We start from the raw sequence: 15723 nt of genomic DNA on the forward strand, positions 1-15723 counted from the left end.
TGCTAAGCCCAGCAACCATGAATCTCCTTTCTGTCTCTATAGATTGTATAGGCAAATCTATACAAAATCACATAATATATGGTCTTTTGTAACTGGTTTCTTTCACTTAGCAGAATGTTTTCAAGGTGTATACATGTTACAGCGTGTATCAGTCCCTCATCCCTTTTTGTGATTGAATAATATTTCATTGTATGCATAAAATATGTTAGTTTATCCATTCATCATTTGATGGACATTTGGCAGCTTTCACCTTTAGGCTATTTGAATAATACTCCCCAAAACATCCACGTACCAGTTTTTATGTGAACATCTGTTTTTATCTCTCTTGGGTATACACCTAGGAGTGGAATTGCTGGGTCATATGGTAATTCTAGGTTTAGGAGGTATTGATTCTGCTTAAGGGGCTGAAAACAAACCTCTTGATGGAATTTGGGATTGGAGCTGATAATATATAACGTTGGATGCAATGTGGATGGGCGGATTGGGGGTGGGATGAAGAGAAGAACAGGAGGACACAAAGTACAGGACCAACTTGAGCAAAGGCACTGAGCCAAGAGAACAAGATGCACTGGAGGGATTAGTGAGTATGCATGTTAAAGAAGTTAGAGCCTGTGAGTTCTTATTCATAGATGAAATTAAATCCCACCTTAAATTCTTGAAAAAAAAGTTTGCCTTAATATTATAATCCATAACAAAAGCAGTATAATCACAGTTATCACACTAATAAACTTATTACACTAATTACATGAAGATACAAAATTAATCACTTGTACATAAAGTGGTTATTTATATAAAGTGGTCAGCTGAAAACAAACTCTTTTAGTTAGCTAAATACTTTCTGCAAACAGTTTCCCTACTAAAACAGGTTTGAAATCACCTCTTTAGTTTTAAATAACTTGATACTAAGTTATGTGTATAAGGTCCAAACCACATTAACTTCTGTTATAAAATAAAGAGAAACATGCCAGAGGTGTCTCAAAATATATATTCTCACATTTCAAAATCTAAATTCCTCAGACTGTTACACAAACTAATGAGAAAAACAACATAAATTAAATAGTTGAATTTGTGAAACTCACTTTGTAAAACTGCTACAAGCAGGAAGAATCTTAAAAACAAAAAAAGTGCAGTTGTTTCAAAATTTAAGCCTTAAGTTATTAGTCAATATATATGTATACATAATATTAATATATCTAAATAATTTTCTTATATTGTGTTTCTTATAATGTGTTTTCCAACACTTAATGAGCTTAATGCCTATCTTCAATGACTCTTACTCCTATATCTCAATACAGCTGAAACTTTAAAGAAAGAATAATTACTCTTAGTCTTGATGTAGCTGGCCCCCTCCTCAAAGTGTAAGAATGCAATTTGCTCATCAATTTACTTTAGCAGATGTCACAAGCTATGAGATTATTTACTAATCCAGTTTGGGGACTTAACATTTCCCATTCAGTTTCTTAAAGGAATGCAGCAGAGGTTGTGTCCTGGTCAAGCAAAGCCCATTTGCTGCCTGGTTGGGTTTTCTCCCCTTAGAGCCCTGGGCCTATATTCAAGAGGGTACTATTCTTCCTAATCCTCTCTAATCCTTGCCCATTTTTTTAAAACACAGTAAAAGATCACTCGCACCAGGCAGCTGTGGGAAAATGGACTCAAATAGCTGACCTCTGACATGACTGCTTATGCTCTTTGTAAGTGCACAGGGAGCTTCTTCAGTAGGAAGCAAAGAAAATGCAGCAACCACAGTGACGTCTCCATCATAAAAGAGAATATCTCATTTTCAGAAGAAAATTGCTTAATACTTAAACCAACTTATTACTAATAAAATTCTGCCTCATTTTACAGATAGAAACAAAATATACCAAATTATTTTCACTGAGTTTTAGAATGCTGAAGTTTTAAACTAACTGTCTTTATAGCCACTTGGCAAGAAAATACTTTTTGAACAGCAACTATAATGTATATTTTCACTGTTTAATAATCTAAGTGACAATTTGGATAGTAATCAAACACACATGGCATGCTTACTAGAAAATGATACTTCAGGAGTTTATATTTTAAAATCTTTCTCATTAAAAAGTCTTCCTTATGCTACCTATTTTTTTTTTATTATGATGTCTTGCCTACTACCAAATGTCCTTTCCAATTTGACTTTAAAACAAAGCAAACCTTATTTTTCAGTTTCCAATAAGGCACTAAAATAAAATTTCACCCTCAAAATATAAGGAAAATTTCTGGTCCAAGGAAAATATATTTAAAGAAGGAAATTATAGGATTATGACTTATTTTATCTTCTTCACAAACTGCTACTCAGGAATTTCTGCTAAGGGAGAGACATACAGATAAAAAGAAAAGGTATGGTTATGGTACTAAAAGAACAGAGAGGAGAGAGCCATTATCTCTCCTTGGGAAAAATGAGAAAGATGCTTCTATAAAGGAGGCCACAGATAAGCAGGGTTTTGAAGAATAAGAAACCTGATGACAGAGAAGAGATGGAGCATATGTACAAAGGTAGGGAGATATGATAAGACATGACCAATCCAGGAAGTAGTGATGCGGGAGATAAGGAACAAGGCAGATGTGGCAAGGAGTAAGGCTGGAGATAGACAATGGGCCCAGACTGTGAAGGGCTTCTGTATGCAATATTTAAGGGATTGGTCCTTATCTTATAGAGGGTGATGGGGAACAAGCAGAGCTCTTTAGCAGAGTAAGATTTGCTGTTTAAGTAGATAACTTTGGCAATAACCAGAGTGGAGAGGGGTTGATGGCAGGGAGACCAGTGAGGAATCTGGTTTTTTTGTTGTTGTTGTTAATCCTCACCCAAGGATATGTTTTCCAATGATTTTTAGAAAGAGTGGAAGGGAGGGAGGAGGAGAGAGAAACATTTTTGTGAGTAGTCAGGGAACAAATCTGCAGCCCAGATTCGTGCTCTTGACTGGGAATCAAACCTGCAATTCTTGGGTGTGCAGGCCAATGCTCTACCATTGAGCAACATTGGCCAGGGTGAAGAATCTGTTTTAAGAGTCTAAGCAAAAGACAGTAAATAGCCCTGACCAGTTTGGCACAGTGGATAGAGCATTGGCCTGCAGACTGAAGGGTCCAGGGTTCGATTCTGATCAAGGGCATGTACCTTGGTTGTGGGCACATCCCCAGTAGGGAGTGTGCAGGAGGCAACTGATCGATTTTTCTCTCTCATTGATGTTTCTAACTCTCTATCCCTCTCCTTTCCTCTCTGTGAAAAAATCAATAAAATATATTTTTTAAAAAGACAGTAAATATCTATAATAATAAAAGCATAATATGCTAATTAGACTTGCATGAATTTCATGCATCGGGCCTCTAGTATCTATGTATTTAGAAATGCTTAGAAAATATCTGGCAATAAATAAACCAAACAGAAACTGTGGTTACTTAAGAGAAGTAGAATTGGGAAGGAAAAACAGGAGAAATTTTACTTTACAAACTTTTGATTTTTTTTTGTAAAATGTGCTCATTACTTTATAATAATAATAATAATAATAATAATAAGAAGAAGAAGAATAATAATAATAATAATAATAATTTTTTAAAGAATAGGCAGTGAAGGTGCAAGATGGTGACCATGGGGGTGGAGTAGATGGCTAAATCTGAAAGACATTTCAAAGGTTTCAATACAAGTTGGTGATTTGGAAAGGGCAGAAGTAAAGTTTAATGAAGAGAAAAGGATAATGAAGTATTAAATTAGAATATTTAACTAAGAAAGGACAGGTAAGATGAAGAAGAGACTTAAATTTTTAAAAATTCAGTTGCAGACACATTGAAGTATCTGAAATACCTATTAGATATCCAGTTAAAATTTTTCATAACTAGACAGAAATGCAAGTCTATAGATGAGGAAGCCAGACTTAAAAGATACAGATTTGGAAATTATCAATAAATAAAATAGAGTTGGGGACATAATCCAAGGGCGGTACCTAGTATGTGCTACAGGACCTTATGTATTACCTCCAAATCACCTTATGGTTATATATGGAATAAATCAGAAACTGCTTGGAACAATTTTAACTAGTATTAAACTACGTTCAATATAATATACTCAAATAACTACTCATGCCTCTTGCTCTTCACTAAAAATATAAAAAATTAAGGCTACCTTGGAAGCTATAAAAAACACATTAACGATGTATGGTCTGATGGTTTCTCTTATAACTCTAAAACCATGCCTTTGCTTATACTCAAATTCACTTTAATTTTGAATTGCTTTGATCTTTATAATTTATCTTTAGATTACTTTGTTTCTACTACTTTGTAAATCTTACAACAGCTTTTGACCAAAAGCAATATAATTCTGACCTGAAGTAATGATAATGCTTTATAATCTTCCTCTTAAAAGCAGGTTAAAGAAAAATCTCTCTGAAGGCATCTGAAATTAAGGTACTTTGGCCTTGATCAGTCATGCACACCGAGAACCAATTTATCTCTGCAATTAGTTTTCTCAGTGCACATTCTATGAGATTGGACAGGCAGGCCGAATGCAAAAAGTCCACATGGGTGTGTATTACGGGGGGAGACTAGGGATGGTTCCCATATAGAAAGTAAACAAATTCTCTATGAATAAACTGAAAACAGAATACTACCTAACAGCCTCAGGAGCAAAGGAAAGTGATCTTTTACTGAAAGGAGATGGAAGGGAGGCTAGAGAGAACATTAGCCACAGGAAAACTCCTTTCCACATGGTCCTACAGAGCAGCATCTCAGCGGGTGAGCATTTCACTTCTCAACTTTCACCTAGGCCACAGTATGCTCCCTGTTTTCTAACTTTGGGTCCTAGACTTCAATACCACTTCCCCATTTCTCCTTTTACTACTGCTATGCCACTCAGAATCTCAATAAGGTGCCTGATTCCCTCTTATCTTTTAAATATGCTGCTATAATGTAGGTAGTTTGGCCAATGAAATGTAAGCCTGCTACTAAAGAGGTAGTATCTTCTATGATGAATGGGACAAGTGTCATCCTACAGCAGTGATGGCGAACCTATGACACGCGTGTCAGAGGTGACAAGCAAACTCATTTTTTTGGTTGATTTTTGTTAAATGGCATTTAAATATATAAAATAAATATCAAAAATATAAGTCTTTGTTTTACTATGGTTGCAAATATCAAAAAATTTCTATATGTGACATGGCACCAGAGTTAAGTTAGGGTTTTTCAAAATGCTGACACGCCGAGCTCAAAAGGTTTGCCATCACTGTCCTACAGACTTCAATTTCTGGTCAACCAGACACATGGAGTGTCATACCAAGAACAATTACATCAAAGAGTAGCTCACTAACATTCGTGGATTTAATGTTTTCAATTTTAATCATCTGGCTATCTCTAAACATCCATGACTTATAAAGCCAACATTTTGCTAGGGCACAAATTTGAATCACGAGGCTTGTGTACACGTGTGAGTAACTTACCTAATGAATAGCCCTCGCTGGCTCTCCAGCATCCACATCTCAGCAAATTCCTGACCCAGCCTCATGTTTACATTTCATGGGTGAAATTGCATGATGTGATTGTATTTTTAACTATGGCGATTCACAATGGTTTTAGACCATACTAAGCAAGAACCTTGATGGCCTACTGTAATAAAAATGCTAAAGAATACCTTCTATATTAAAAAACAAATTTTAAAAAATGTACAAAGGGGCCGAAACCGGTTTGGCTCAGTGGATAGAGCGTCAGCCTGCGGACTGAAAGGTCCCAGGTTCGATTTCAGTCGAGGGCATGTACCTGGGCTGCGGGCACATCCCCAGTAGGAGATGTGCAGGAGGTAGCTGATCGATGTTTCTCTCCCATCGATGTTTCTAACTCTCTATCTCTCTCCCTTCCTCTCTGTAAAAAATCAATAAAATATGTTTAAAAAAAATGTACGAAGGACCTGAATAGACATTTATCCAAAAAAGATACACAAATGGACAATAAGCACATTAAAAAAGATGTTCAAGGGGGTGGGGGGGGAGGTGCTAAAAAAATTTAAATAGTAAAAAAAAAAAAAGATGTTCAACATCATTAATCATTAAAGAAATGCAAACCAAAACCACAATGAGATACCACTTCACACCTCCTAGGATAACTATAATAAAAGGACAGACAATAACAAGTGTTGACACAAATGCACAGAAATTAGAGCCTCCTTCACATATTGCTGGTGGGAAGGTAAAACAGCACAACCACTTTGGAAAACAGTTTGGCCGTCTCTCAAAAAGTTAAGCATATAATTACCATATGATCTGTCAATTCCGCTCCTAGGTATATATATGAGAGAAGTGAAACCATATGTTCGTGTAAAAACTTGCACCTGAATATTCATAGCAGCATTATTCATAATAGCCAAATAGTGGAACCAACCCAATTGTCCATAAATTGATAAATGGAAAAATAAAATGTGGTATATTCATACAATGGAATATTATTCAGACATAAAAAGAAATGAAGTATTGATACATGGCACGCTATATTGTGCTAAGTGGAAGTCAGACACGGAAGGCCACATATTGTATGATTCCAAATCCATAGAGACAGAAAGTAGATTAGTGGTTGCCAATGATTGGAGGAGGGAGGAATGGGGAGTAACTCATAATGGATTCAGGGTTTCTTTTTGGAGTAGTGAAAATGATTTAGAATTAGATAGTGGCGATAATCATACAACCTTATGAAGATAGTAAAAACCACTGAAATATGTACTTTAAATATAGGTGAGTTTTGTCATATGTGAATTATCTCAATTAAAAGAACACTTTTTATAAAAGTCCTTGATGGTGGAATAATACAGAATATGAGACGTTAGAATGACTGAAATAGAATGCTGTGAAATCATTGAAAGATATGAAAGATTTTCTATTGTAAAATAAAAAATCTGACCATTTCTATAGTTGCTTAAAGATAAACAATCCTTTTTTTGTTTGGTGACTAAAAAAGAAAATGTTTGCTGAACCAAAGCCATCGTTAGGTAATGAAGAACAAGTCAAAAACCATGAAAATATACTGTTCTAATTTTTAACTATTACTATTATAGTTACTGTACACTGAAATTCATTCAGTAGATTAAAAAAATCTGTACAGGCAATCAATATTAATGAAATATCTAAAGCAAATTCATAGCCTGAAGAGATTTATGTGGTCTTTCTCTATTGCACATCTAATAGTTTCCAGCTTTAACAAATTGCATAGCTCTAGACCTACAGCCTTTCTGTTGTAGTTATGTGGAAAGTTGCCAAAAAATGTTTCCTGCTAAAATAGCTTTATCCTTTGTCATTTTACTGGTAAGATTCATATAACATTTGACAAATTTGCATAATAAATTTGTAAGATTAAAAGATTTAATATATATATTTAAATGTCACTGTTTGTTAAGTTAAATAAATTATGACCCACAGTTGAAGTTTGAGGATAAAACCCATAAAGCCTTTATGTTTGCTTGGCTGTAGCTGGGAGTGAGGAATAGAGACCATAAGGGGGGTCAGGGGCGGGGAGAGAACCTTTACATACCACATCACTTGTAAAATCCTAACAAACACAGACAGCCACAAATTCCAGAGCTCTCCCAGTTCATATAACACTAGTGTTATTTAAGTGGGATATTATCCTGTTTGATAACAGCCTGCTTAAAATGTCTATCCACAAACAATAATGTAAGGTGATACTTAGCTGGATATTTTAATAGAGTTGAACTGTCAACTGGCTGTGACATAAAGTTGGGGGGGAAATAGGTAAATTTCTACCTATAAATAAAAATGATTTTAAATTATATACACATTATATATTTTTATATATGTGTACATATATATTTAACAGTTTTATTGAGGTATATTTCACATATAACAAGATCACCATGTTAGTATATATAGTTCAATGACTTTTAGTAATTTATACAGTTGTGTAACCATCACCACAAAAAGTTCCCTTGTTCCTGTTTGCAATCAATCCCCATTCCCACCGCCAGTCCCAGGGAACCACTGATCTGCTTTTTTGTTTCTACATTTTCACCTGTTCTAGAAATTGCATATAATAGAATCATACAATATGTTGTCTGATTTCCTTTATTTGAGGTTCACCTATATTGTTGTATGTATTTATATTTTGTTCCTTTTCAATGCTAAGAAGTGTTCCATTTTATGGATATATCACAATTCATTTATTTATTCACCTGTGTGGATTATTTCAAATTTTTGGATCTTGTGAACAATACTGCTGTGAACAATTGCATACAAGTCTTTGTATAAAAATATGTGTTCATTGCTCTTGTGTAGATACCTAGGAATGAAATAAGTCATACAGTAAGTACATATGTTTAACTGCAAAACTGTTTTCCAAAGTAGTCATACTATTTTACATGTACAGCAGCAATGTATGAAGTTTCTCCACATTCCTGCCAACAGCTAGTATTGCCAGTCTTTGATAATATGGGCATTCTAGTGGGTATCAAGTATATCATACTGTGGTTTTAATTTGTATTTCTCAATGGCCAATAATGCCGAGTATCTTTAATGTGCCTATTAGCTATTCATGTGTTTTCTTCAGTAAAATGACTATATCATTTGCCAAAATATTTTTTTAAATATATTTTTATTGATTTTCAGAGAAGAATTAAAAAATAGATATTATTGATTCCAAAGAGGAAAGGAGAGGGAGAGAGAGAGAGACATCAGTGATGAGAGAGAATCACGGATCGGCTGCCTCTGCATGCCCCCTACTGGGGATTAAGCCTGCAACCCAGGCATGTGCCCTTGATCAAAATTGAACCCAGGACCCTTCCGTCCACAGGCCAATGCTCTATGCACTGAGCCAAACTGGCTAAGGCCCAGAAAAATTTTTGAATACTGCTTGTATCAGCCAAGGAAATGCTCCAAAACACAATTGAGATCTGTTGCACTGGGGAACTTATTTTCTACCCCCATTATTGACTCCTGGCTTCCATCAGCCAAGCTTACCTTGGCATGGTTTGGATTCAAGAGCTAATTAATTCTGTGCTGGTAGCAAAGAATTCATATTGATATGATTTTTAAAAATACTTTTTTATTGATTTCAGAGAGGAAGAGAGAGGCAGAGAGAAACATCAACGATGAGAGAGAATCATTGATTGGCCGTCTCCTGCATGCCTCACATTGGGGATTGAGCCCGCAACCCGGATGTGGACCCGGAGGGGGAATCGAACCACTGTGACCTCCTGGTTCATAGGTCAACATTCAACCACTGAGCCACGCCAGCAGGGCCTGAGATGATTTTTAATACCCAGCAGATTATCTTTCTTAATGATGTATCTCTTATATTGCATGTTACTTTTGGTATCAGCTTTATTCTTTGCCCAATATACTGAGTATGATAGTTTTGCTGATGTTTCATTGTTTATTGGTGAACATAACTTCATTAAGAGTTTTTGGAAAACTTGTCAAACTCAAATGAATAAGTCTTCTTCATAACCCATTTGGAATTATTCTTAATAAAGTGCTAAAATATGTAAAAAATATTTTGAACTAAATTATGCAAAAATATTACATAGTAAGCAGTTAAACTGTGCTTTGAAAGAGGTTTACAGACTTAAATAAAATATATTAGTAACAACAAATGCTGACTATTAATGAATTAAATACCTGTGTAAGAAGATACAGGAAATAAAAAATAATAAAATAGGGCCAAAGAAAGTTGAAGGAGGTCATAAAGAGTAGAAGTGAATGAGCCAGAAACAAATAGTAGAGAGAAACAACAAAGCCAGAGCTCAGGTCTTCGCTCCTAATAAAATGGATAAATCCCTGGAGAATCTGGTCGAGGAAAAAAATAGGTAACTAGTGTTAAGAGTAAAAGTGGATATTATAACTAGTCCCACAAATATTAACAAGGTAATAAAAGGATTTTATGAAAATTCATGCCAATGAATTTAAAAATTTTGATGGGGTAAATTTCTAGAAAAATACAACTCACCAAAACCAACACAAAAAAGAAATAAGAAATGTAAATAGTTATAGAATGGTTGAAGAAACTGAATTTGTAATTAAACTATTAAATTAAATAAATAAAATTTATAATAAAAATCCTTCTCAATCAGGTGATTTTCTCAGCTAATTCTACCAGTTGTTTAAGGCAGAAATAATTTTAATTTTACACGAATTATTCCACAGAATAAAAAGAAGAGGGACCATTCCTTGTTTTATACAGCCAACAACAACAAAAAGTATAAACCAAAAATATAAGAAAAGAAGGAAATGAACACAATTGAAGTCAGAATAATGGGTAACTTTATGTAAGAGCGAAGAAGTAATTTGGAAGGGCAGTCAGGTAGACTTCTGGGGCCTGGCAGTGTTGTTTCTTAACGTAAGTGGTAGTTTCCACTAATTTGCTTTATAATAAATCAATAAGATGCACATTTCTGTGCATAAACTTTGCTGTATGTGTATTATAATTCATAATAAAAATTTTATTTAAATGTATGGGACCAATATCACTTAGTAAGAGAATAATATAAATATTTGTTGACTCTCATTCTTAGATTTCAGTAGTTTTCTTGACTCTATCTTTACTCACGCTAACAGATTTACAACTTTCATTTCTTGGAGATAATTTTTTAGAGATTAACCTCTTTAATGTTTATTAGCCTCCAAATTCTATCAACATACATTATACTGAAATAAATCATTATAATTCACATTTTCTCATAAATACATCTATTGAATATTCTATACTGCCTAACATGGGACATTGTTTTTAAAACCCAAAATTTAATTATGGGTGATAACACACAGAGATTAACCAATAATTTGTATGTCTGCAAGGTGCATATTATAAAGACAAATGAAATGGGACCAAATAAACATCTACTCAGCAGTTTTTCTGGGGACTTGTACAATCTATTTCCTATCATTGATCACTTTAATCTATTTGTTTTCAGTCTTTGTCTGTTCAGCCATAGTTCAAAACCCAGGCATCTGTTTAGATGTAAAAAGCTCTCACAGTAATAGGAAATTTGATTTAATGATCTAAAAAATGAATGATCTTTAAGACCAAGCCATTTTACTTCTTTAAAACTATACTAGAAGGAACAGCTAAGTGAATTTCAAATTCTATTTTGACAGCAATTACAAAGCCTATAGTGAACTACTGTTTCTACTCGCCTTTCTAAACAACTTTTAACATCTCCTTTAAGGTGAATTATAAGCATCAAAATATAGTGGACTAAAATAATTCCAACTCAAATTATGGAGACGGAAAACCAAAACTTTGGTCTGTACACTGTCCTGAGTTTGATAAAAGTAATATTTTTATCATAAAGTGTCTCACTTTTGGAACATGAGGATTAAATTCCACAGCTCTATGAATTGCTTCCACAGCATTAATTTCCGCTGTGCTTAAACCTCGTCTGGAGGCTGTTTCTGGAGAGAATCTGTAAGAAAACCACAAAATTAAGAAATGAATATTTAAAAAATATGGATTTAGATCATAATCTAATCAGAGTTTCTGGTGATGATCAAAGACAAAACCAAATAACTACTAAACATCAAATTAAAGCCTTGGTCCAACATATAATAAAGGCAGCATAAGAAATGGAAACCTTCAAATTTAGGTAACGGAAGACTTCAGAATAAGATCATTTAAGGCACACTTTTATTTTGAGAATAAAATATGAAAGGCTACATGGGGATATCCAGAGAATCTCCCAAAACAGAAGTACATTCTTATCAAATTTTCACGAAAAGGAAACAGACTGTGAATACTCCATTTTAATTCATGTAAATAGTAATCTAAAGTAACCAACCTTTTGGTTGGTTTCTGAATATCTTATTTGTGGAATAAAGTGAAATTCGTTAAAGGCAGCCACAAATGCAAGGAATACAGAACAATTCAGAATTATAATCTCAGAACAGATAGTATGAAATTGTTTCCCCTATCACACATCTTATCATTATCATCATAGCTACTGTGCACTATTCCTAGTATGTACTTTCTGTCTAGCATTGTTTCAGTCATTTAGCACACGTGATCCTCACAGAACCACCCTACAGTACTATTATCCTTATTTTACAGATGAGGAAGAGACTCAAACTGACTAACTTGCCCAAAGATCCACACCTGGATATGGTAGACTTGAATATGAGCCCAGGTTTACTTCAGCTCTAAAAAAGGTTTCCTTTGCTCTTTCCACTACACACAGTCTGGAGTCTCAGAGTCTCCTAAGATCAAGGTTATTCAGAAGGAAGTAGAGAGGAAAGTGAACATTGCTCGAAGTCAGTGGATGACAAACATAGTACTGAGTTCAGCAGTCTTTCTAAATTATTGTGGTTCCCATAACTACTTACTTATCTGAAACAGTCCTTGTCTTCAACAGTGCTGCTGTATAACAGATTGCTGCTGACTTTGGAAGGCTTATATCTGTAATAATAATTTTCAGTTTAGGTAAGAATTACCAAAAATATCTGAAGACAATTTTTAATAAAAGTAATTCATATGACAAATTCAACAGCTATAATATACTAGTAGTACTAGAAGCATGTGGACATGTAAGTTGGAAGACCTGAGTTCGAATCTTGATTCTACTATTTACTAGCTATGCATCCTTGATCCAGCAATTTTTTATTTTAGTGTTGCTGTCACACTTTAATTCAGAAGTCAGTATAAAAGTTTAATACATGTAGCGAACTGCAGTGAGACAGGAGTAGGTTTTGTTTTTCTATAAGCAACTTCTTTAACCTCAGCTTAGAAAAATGGTACTTTTCTGGAAGAAATTAAATTATGTCTGTGAAAGCCCTCAGCATAATGGTAAAAAGTACTCAACAAATGTTTATAATAATCTGCTTTCAAAATATACTATTCAGGGGGAAAGGCACAGTATAGCTGAAACTACTATGTAAAAACTCTACCTATTCAGAGAGAAAAACTAAGATTCAAAAAACAATAGAAATATTTAAATCCAGGTAATACAACCATGGGTGATTTTAATTTTTTCTTCTCCCCATGATTTTACATTTTCTACATTTTCTTAAATGATAATTTGCTATAAAATAAAAGATTAATTTGGAACAATAATAAATTTAATTATATAAATATTTCCTAAAGAATGCACAAAATAGAAAAATCAATTGTGATACACTTCATAAACAAAACAAAGGATAAAAAATTCATTTGATAAACAATGAAATAAAATAAAACACAAATTCATTTGATGATATCAACAGATGTAGAAAAAGCATTGAAAAGATTCAACATCTATTTATGATAAAAACTCTCAGCAAAGTGGGGATAAAGGGAACATACCTCCAAACATTAAGGCTATATATGAAAACTACAGCTAACATCATAATAACGAAGCGTTGGAAGCTTTTTCTTCCTCTAAGATTGAGAATAAGACAAAGAGGTCCACTTTCACTACATGTATCTATAATAATAAAAGCATAATATGCTAATTAGACAGGACAGCCGAACGACCTTTCAGACATCCTTCTGGACAACCTTCTGGATGAAGCCGAGGCTGCGAGGGCCAAGGCCAGCCTCGGTGGCTGCGAGGGCTGAGCCCCTTGCACGAATTTCGTGCATCAGGCCTCTAGTTCAACATAATTCAACATAATATTGGAAGTTCTAGTCACAGCAATCAGAAAGAGAAATAAAAAGAAAACTGGAAAGGAAAATGTAAAAATGTCACTATTTGCAAATGACATGATACCCTAAAGATTCCACCAAAAATACATTAAAACTAATAAATAAAGTCAGTAAAATCTGAGAACACAAAATTAATATTCAGAAATCTATTGCATTTTTACACACTAGTAACAAACTATCAGAAAGAGAAATTAAGAACACAACCCTAATTATAATTGCATCAAAAAGAATAAAATACTGCCTGGCCAGTATGGCTCAGTGGTTGAGCATTGACCCATGAACCAGGAGGTCATGATTCGATTCCCGGTCAGAGCACATGCCTGGATTGTAGGCTTGATCCCCAGTGGGGGCATGTAGAAGGCAGCCGATCGATGATGTTTATCTCTCATCGATGTTTTTAACTTTCTATCCCTTTCCCTTTCTCTTTCTCTAAAAATCAATAAAAACACATTTTTAAAAAAAAAACAGAATAAAATACATAGTAATAAATTTAACCAAAGAGATAAAAGATCTCTGCTATTAAAACTATAAGACATTGATGAAAGAAATTGAAGAAGACACAAATAAATGGAAGGATATACCATGCTCATGGATTGGAAAAATAAGTATTGTCAAAATCCATATCACCCAAAGCAATCTATGGACTTAATGCAATCCCTATCAAAATACCAATGGCATTTTTCATAGAACTAGAACAAATAATCCTAAAATTTATGTGGAACCATACAAAAAACACATAGTCAAAGCAATCTTGAGGGGAAAAAAAACAGAGTTGGAGGTATTATGCTACCTCAATTCAAATTATATTACAAAGCTATAATAATCAAAACAGTATGGTCTTGGGTGGCACAAAACAGATCAATGGAGCAGAATAGAGAGTCCAGAAGTAAACCCAAGCTGATATGGTCAAATTAATCTATGACAAAGGAGGCAAGAATATACAATGGGGTAAAGACAACAGTATTGGAAAAACTAGGTAGATACATGCAATAAAATGAAACCAGACTACTTTCTTATACCATATACAAAAAAAACCTCAAAATTGATTAAAGACCTAAAACCATAAAACTCCTAGAAGGAAACATAGCCAATAAACTCTTTGACAATGGACTTACCAATATTTTTTTAAATATATCTCTGAGGGCAAAGATAATAAAAGCAAAAGTAGACAAATGAGACTACATCAAACTAAAGGGCTTTTGTACCACAAAGGAAACGATCTACAAAACAAAATAACAAACTAGTGACTGAGAGATCTTTAAAAAAGATATCTCTGATAAAGGATTAATACCCAAAATATATAAAGAACTCATACAACTCAACATAAAAAAAACAATTCGATTAAAAAATGGGAAGAGGACTTAAGTAGACATTTCTCCAAAGAAGACATACAGATGGCCAACAAACACATGAAAAGATGCTCAACATCACTAATAATCAGCAAAATGCAAATCAAACCACAATGATATATCACTTCACATCTGTCAGAATGGCTATTATCAAAAAGACAGCAAAGAATACATGTTGGAGAGAAGGTGGAAAAAAAGAAGCCAAGGGACTGTAAACTGGTATAGCCACTATGGAAAACAGCACGGATGTTCCTCAAAAAATTAAAAATAGAACTACAAAATGACCCAGCAATCCAACTTCTGGGTATTTATTCAAAGAAATCCAAAACACTAATTCAAAAAGATATGCACCCCTATGTTCAATGCAGCATTATTTACAAGAGCCAAGATATGGAAGCAACCTAAGTGTCCACTAATAGACAAATGGATACAGATGTCATACGTAGTAATCTACACTAATAAAAGAGAAATATGCAAATTGGTGTCACTCTGCTATGCCCACCAGCCAATCATGATGAGTATGCAAATTAACCCAACAAAGATAGCAACTAATTTGCATACACAGGCACTGAGCAAAGACTGAAGACGACTGAAGATGGCAGTGGCGGCTGACTCTCATAGCAAGTCAGCCTGGAGGTCAAATCACCCCCGGTATTGCCGACAACAATCAAGGCTTAACTATAGCAAGACTGCGCACAAAGACCACAAGGGGGTGCACCAAGAAAGCATAAATAATTCGGAGACAAAGAAACATGACAGAAAT

The 15723-nt window shown here is 34.2% G+C and overlaps 1 protein-coding gene across 7 annotated transcripts in view; it reads right to left on the bottom strand.

Moving 5' to 3' along the window:
• The window catches only part of ST7L (suppression of tumorigenicity 7 like), a 116345-nt gene that overhangs the window by 66253 nt on the left and 34369 nt on the right, over positions 1 to 15723 (bottom strand). For all 7 annotated transcript variants that reach the window (XM_015563448.1, XM_015563449.1, XM_015563445.1 and 4 more), the window contains 2 exons: positions 12315 to 12387; positions 11299 to 11401 (listed from right to left, as the gene is read on the bottom strand). In XM_015563448.1, coding sequence (XP_015418934.1) covers positions 11299 to 11401; positions 12315 to 12387 — 176 coding nt within the window. The remainder of the gene's footprint in view (positions 1 to 11298; positions 11402 to 12314; positions 12388 to 15723) is intronic.

The sequence above is a fragment of the Myotis davidii genome, unplaced genomic scaffold, assembly GCF_000327345.1.
Source record: "Myotis davidii unplaced genomic scaffold, ASM32734v1 scaffold217, whole genome shotgun sequence".
Lineage (NCBI taxonomy): Eukaryota > Metazoa > Chordata > Mammalia > Chiroptera > Vespertilionidae > Myotis > Myotis davidii.